The 6,409-nt window shown below is 47.1% G+C and overlaps 1 protein-coding gene across 1 annotated transcript; it reads right to left on the bottom strand.

Moving 5' to 3' along the window:
- Positions 1-1,462: 1,462 nt before the first annotated feature.
- Positions 1,463-5,180, bottom strand: LOC119569913 (the record flags this gene model as incomplete). The annotated part of the gene is made up of 2 exons (XM_037917870.1): positions 1,463-1,623; positions 4,955-5,180. Coding segments are annotated over 2 exons (387 nt in total), but the record flags the coding sequence as incomplete, so codon positions are not given.
- Between the last annotated feature and the right edge of the window lie 1,229 nt (positions 5,181-6,409).

Below are 6,409 nucleotides of genomic sequence, written 5' to 3'. Positions count from 1 at the left end.
TATTGGAAAAAACCCCTTTTTTTTAAGGGGATTTGGGGGAAAAACCCCTTTTGAAAAAACAAATTTTTCCCCGATACATAGGGTCCTTTGGGTTTCGTGGTCAAGGAAAAAGGGTCCCTTTATAAGTTGTTTTAAAAGAAGAAGTTATGGGTTTTTGAAACAAAAAAGCTATGAAAGGAACAATATTCTGAGCATTCACAAAACAAAAGACATTCAATATCGATATAAAGCGATAATATACTTATGATTCAGAAAAACATTTTCTGATGACATTTTGAGTTAAAAACGCAAAATTTTTCACACAGACATAAGAATCAGCGGGGAAATTGTTTCCAAGCAATAAGGGGGGGGATTAGATGTTTAAGGCCCCTTCATCATTTGTCCCAAAGGGGGTAGACTTTTGGGGTCGGCTGGGACAGGGGAATTACTATGAGAGAAGGGCACACAGGTTTTTTTCGTATGTGAGGCAAAAAAGATCACGAACCCATTACGTCCCCCCCTCCTCTCTTCTCCCCCCCCCCCCTCTGCCTTTTCCCACTCTCTCTTTCTCCCTCCCCCTTTTCCCACTCTCTCCTCTCCCTCTCTTTCCCACTCTCTCCCCTTTCCCACTCTGTCTCCCTTTCCCTCTCTCCCCCTTTCCTACTCTCTTCCCTTTCCCTACTCTCTCTCTTCTCTCTCTCTCTCTCTCTCTCTTCTCTCTCTTTTTTCTCTTTCTTTTTCTCTTTCTTTTTCTCTTTCTCTTTCTCTTTCTCTTCTCTTTCTCTTTCTCTTTCTCTTTCTCTGACCTCTCTCTCCTCTGACTCTCTCCTCTCCTCTCTCTCTCTCTCTCTCTCTCTTCCTCCCCCTTCTCTCTCTCTTCTCCCTCTCTCTCCTCTCTCTTTTTAAGGGTATCTAATTTAAATTTACACTAGATCACCCTATATTATCGGCTGGGTTGAATGGTCTTGACGCGGAGGTAGATGTCACACCCCCTTTTTCCACCTACCCCGCCTCCCCCTCGGCCTGAAAAAACTGCTCCAAACCTCTTGACGGCCCCTGTAGAAGTCATCCTCCCGGCGCGCGCCTCATCCACCTCCCTCCTTTGCGGCGTCCTACTTGCTGTCCCAAACTCCGGCCCCCGTCCACGGCGCCGTATGGGCGAAGTCCTCGCCTCGCACGTACTCTGTAGACGGTCCCCGACATGGTTTTCCCAGCCCCCAGTCTCTGGGAGTTCCTCGCCATCGACTGCGTCCCTGGGGTGTGGGTTCGATGACCAGGTAAGGGCAACCAGCCCATGCACCAAGGGCCAGGATTAGCAGAGAAAAAAAGGAAGGGTGGGGGGGGGGGGGGGAAAAACTACCCTACTAGGTCTTTAAACTTTTTTTTTGTTAACCGGAATGAAAAAGGAAATCCGAAAGGGACCTACTTGAACCCGAGTCACTAAAAAAGGGATAGAGTAGATGAGCAAACTACATATAAAGTCTCAGTGCTTATGGACGTTGTGGTGTACAAGGATAGGTCCGTGATATGGGGGACACAAGGAAGCACGCTCGATGGCCTTACTACCAATACGATCCTCCTTCGTGTGCATCCGATACGCCCTCGCATAGCACATGCCAAACACTAATAAGAGGAGGAACATGCCTAACAAGGTGACATAAACAGGGTAGATGCAGTTTATGTGAAAGTCTGACATCAACCCGACGTCCGCGTCCTGAATCTTACTAATGCCCCATAGATGCAGCTCTGGGATCGTGACGTTGATTGTCGGCAAGGTTAGGAGCGCCGGCCTAATTGCTATAGGATCTGCAGCGACGTCCATGACGAAGGACTTGATTGCCTAAACTTTTAATGACAGAGAACGCAACCCACAGTGATGAGGCAGGACAAAGGTTCCCTGCAATAACCTATCTGGCTGAAGCTCCTCGCAAGCAATTGTGGCTGCTGTTGACTGATAGAAATAGAGCAGTGTCGCCTGTGAAAGGTTGAGTATGAAAGGCGAGAGTTGATCGCTCACCTCCTCAAAGGAACAGAGTGAGGTGATCAGGCCACCAGAAACAAGAGCACGAGCACAAGATGGAGTCTGAAGACATGAAGGTAAAGGTGAAGAAAAGCACACAAATGTGTCCTTGGTAGGCTTCAAACAGGAATCTAAGAAGTCAGAGGAAGGGAAGGATAGAGCATGACCTAACTCTCTAAGAATAAATGTGTGAGGCACATGAACCATGTAATATGAACTGTTTGTTTTGTGTGGGAAGGGGTGTATGCGGTACGCCCTAAAGATAGTAGAAAGACGCACTGGAATAATAACAGACAGCCCTGAGTCCGTGAGCAAAGACCTCAGGCTAGCGTAAAACCGAGTGCGTTGTCTTAAAGGGAAGAGAGTCTTGACAGAAAATGAAGATACCCTCTGAAGTACCGCGCCCATGTCAACAGGCGAAATCACGTCAGGCGACACCTCTCTGTGCGCCGCACGAATGAGGGCTGTTGCCAAACTATTCAATCACCGTGTATTTTTGTTTACTGTGCTTTGATATGAAAAAATTGTTAAAGTTAATGAGTTAAGATGAGAAACCTTGTTTACTGTGCCTACAATCTGACCGACCTTACCTCGCACAGCCTAAAAATCAGAAGCTAATTCCTGAACGTTGTGCTCAAGCGTGTTGACAGCATGAGCAGACGAGTCAAAACTGTGAACTACAGACGATAAGCTTTCCTTATACTTCCTGAATTCGGATGTAAGAGTGTCGTCATCCGAAAAGTAGGATTGAGAGGCCCTATGAAAGAATTCAACTCTGCAATCGTCGATGATAAGATACGATTGAATAGGCGAATGTCATGTGCATTAAGAGAAGGATCTATGGTAGGGTTGTCACGAAGAGAAATTAACTGGTCCCTGTGGTATAGCATGAGCTTGGACGCGTTGCGGAGTGGCAATAGTGAGAACCGAGCCTCCACATGGTTTGTTATAGGGAAAGCCTTCCCAAGGTCCTCAGTCATAGCCCCAGGGGCGTCCTTCACGTTATGCGGCAGGCGATGCGATTTCCTCCCATGAGGAGTATGGACGACAGCATCCTGGAAGGGAGAGCCAAATGTCACTCACCACTCACACGACCAGCATAAAGAATATATCAATAACCAGTTACAAGAGAAAAGGAATAGGATGATAATGGTCCGTCCTTGAATGAGCGGTGCAGGTAATAGCATGCAGTCGCAGCTAATATTAGAGATAGAACAAACTCTACGGGAGTAACACATATACCTGACGAACTCGCTAACACTCAAGGACTAGTGCAAGTAAAGGAGAAAAGGATGATGTATCAAAGCAAGGATGACCAATGAGAGGACAATCATGATTCCTGACACTGATAATACTGATCAGCCAGCTTCAGGACGTCAAAATGGAACCACTGCCATCAGCAACAGACTTACACTCTGCCTTGTTGTTCTTTACTGCCACAACTCCGTAGGGACCCACAAATAACGGACTAAGCTTAGGCCAAATAGTAGTATGAGCATGAGTTTTCTTATGCTGGTACTCAATTATTCTGTCATGAGACCTGGTCAGGAACGCCTTTGTTTGCTGAAACGCTCGCTGCTGCCGAGAAATACTCAGCATAGTTGTCCGCATAGAGGGGACGTGGCCTCATTTCCAGAAGTTTGTATGGCAGCCGCTTGTCTTGTCCCGTGAGAAGAAAGTGCGGACTATCGCCCAGGGAAGAGTGATAGGTAGAATTGATGGCCGACTGGACGGTGGGGAGAAGAACGTCCCAATCGTCCTTGCTGTCGTCCACCAGTTGCCACAAAATGGTGAGAATGGATCTGTTTAAACGTTCCGTAATGCCATTAGCCTGTGGACAGAACAGCAAAACGTTCACCTGCATCACATTGCGCTGCCTCATGGTATTCATGAGCATACTTCAGCACACGCGGGACTAAACTTTCCGGCACCACCATGACCTGTTGGACGATCCGTCTGCGACCCATAATTTGCTTCGGCTGGGATCTCCGAAATAACTCCCGTGTCGTCAAGAAAAAATTCCTTAACCGGCAACCCCTTAAACTTGGGAACTGCCGTGCCCTTGGCTAAGGCTCAAATGATCTGGCCGTGAATTTTGTCGGCACGCTGGGCAGCATATAGCTCATCTTTATTCAGCGGTTCCAAGGGAGGAACCTGTGTAGCACTATTCACAACAGCTGACGAAAGCAAGCTAAATGAAAGGGGAAAATCAGCAGCGTCGTCCCGCCTCAAAGATTGCGAGTTTTCGATTGGTGCGCGTGACAGCGTGTCAGTGACGACATTTGCGCGACCCTGAATATACACAAAAGTCACATCGAAATCGCCCAGCATATCCTGGTAATGTGCCCTACGACCATACGGATCATTACCATTAAGCGACGTGAGCGGCATGTGGTCTGTGTGAACCATGACCTTGTACCCCAGTATAATATCTCTGGAGTACTTAAGAGCCCATACAATCGCCAACATCTCCCTATTGGTGACCGAGTAATTTTTCTCTGCACTATTGAGAACCCTACTAGCAAACCCGATAGGACGCAGATTCCCTTCGTGCTCCTGCATTAAAACGGCTCCTAACCCAACATTCGACGTGTCTCTGTGGAGAATGAAGGGGAGATCAAACCTCGGAAATGCAAGAACGGGAGCGTGCAATAAATAATATTGTAACTTTGAAGATGCATTGACCTGCTCCTCGCCCCAGTGCCAGGGGACATCTTTCTTGAGGTGTGTCAACGGTGCAGCGATCCTCCCAAAATCCTTGATGAATGGTCTATAAAAACCTGCTAACCCCAGGAACGACTTTACCTGTGTTGCATCAGAGGGAATGGGGAACATACTGACAGCTTTTACCTTGGCCTCGTTAGGGGCAATACCTGCAGCACTAACAGAATGACCTAGGAAATCTAAACGCGACTGGAAGAATTTACACTTGGCCGGATTAATTGTTAAACCCACATCCGAAAGTTGCTGAAAAACTGCGCAACCGCGCTTCATGGTCCTTGGTCGAAGGTGAACAAACCAAAATGTTGTCTAAATACACTAGCACCTGATCATTAATTAAACCCTGCAGGAGGAGAGCCATAAGAGGACTAAACGTCAGAGGAGAGTTCCTGAGACCCATAGGTGACACCAGGAACCCAAAGTGACCCACATGTGTCAAGTATGCAGTGTCGGCTGTCCTCTGCCAGGGGGACCTGAAGGAAACCTTTCGCCAGATCAATAGAGGAGAAGACCTTACTCTTTCCACAATGTCTTGCAAGGTCTGACGAAGGTTAGGAATAGGAAAAGGTGACGCCTTGTTCAGGCGCCGAAAATCGCAAACAGAACGAAACCCATGCTGACGCTTCGGCACCAGCAGCATCGGCGCTGACCATGGGCTAGTCGAAGGTTGAATCAGCCCTTGTTGCAGCATACCGCGCACTTCCTCTTCTAGAATCTGACGCCTGCTGTGTGGAATCTTGTATCCGGGAATATACACAGGCTTAGCTCCAGGTTCTAGAGTAATAGAGTGCTCTACCATGTGCGTTCTGCCTAACGGACGGTCTTGGTCGGTAAAATGTCGGGGTATTGATTTAGCAACTTGCCTGTATCCTTACCCTCGCTAAATGCGAATGGCCACTGCATAGCTTTTGCTAATGCTGCAGAGAATGGGTTAGCTGAATCGGGGGACGTGGAAGAAACAACGCCAGAGAAAGCTGACGCAGGCAGTTCAAACTCAGCTATCAGGAGATCCGTGACCTCACAATCTATTAATATGACACCACTATCAACAGACAAAGGGGCAGGTGTTAAGTTCATCACATGGACTTGCCACTCCCTCCCGCAAGGTATACAGAGAGGGAAGAACACATGTCCCCTTTACTCGACAGTAGTGGTAAATACGACAAAATCGCTCCACTTTCATGTACGTACATGAATGTGAAAGTAGGTCAGTGACCGTGACGTAATCAGTGACCTTGCGAAACCACAAACCGCAAACCGCAACCAATGTCCACAACAACATAATCAATACCCGGAAATCATTAACCTACTTTCACATGTGCATTTTATGTTCGTACATGACGCATCATAAGAGAAATAATGAAACAAATGATGTTCTACAGACGAGTATCCCTCCAATGTAGGCGACCGATGACATAGATTAATGATCACAGCATAACCAACACAACCTTATCGAGAGTGAAAGCAGCGATAATGTAGGTGGACAAAATCGAAAACCCTCACACCGACTGAATGTAAAGTAGGTCAGTGACCGGACGTAATCGTGACCTTGAGAAAACCCCAAACCCAAACCGCAACCAATGTCACAAAAACATAATCAACCCCGGAAATCTTAACCACTTTTTTACATATGCATTTTATGTCTCATGACGCATATAAAAAAAAATGAAACAAAATGATGGGTACCCC

Source organism: Penaeus monodon, unplaced genomic scaffold, assembly GCF_015228065.2.
Source record: "Penaeus monodon isolate SGIC_2016 unplaced genomic scaffold, NSTDA_Pmon_1 PmonScaffold_19734, whole genome shotgun sequence".
Lineage (NCBI taxonomy): Eukaryota > Metazoa > Arthropoda > Malacostraca > Decapoda > Penaeidae > Penaeus > Penaeus monodon.
The sequence above is the reverse complement of the archived record's forward strand: the minus strand, read 5'-3'. Positions and strand labels throughout refer to the sequence as shown.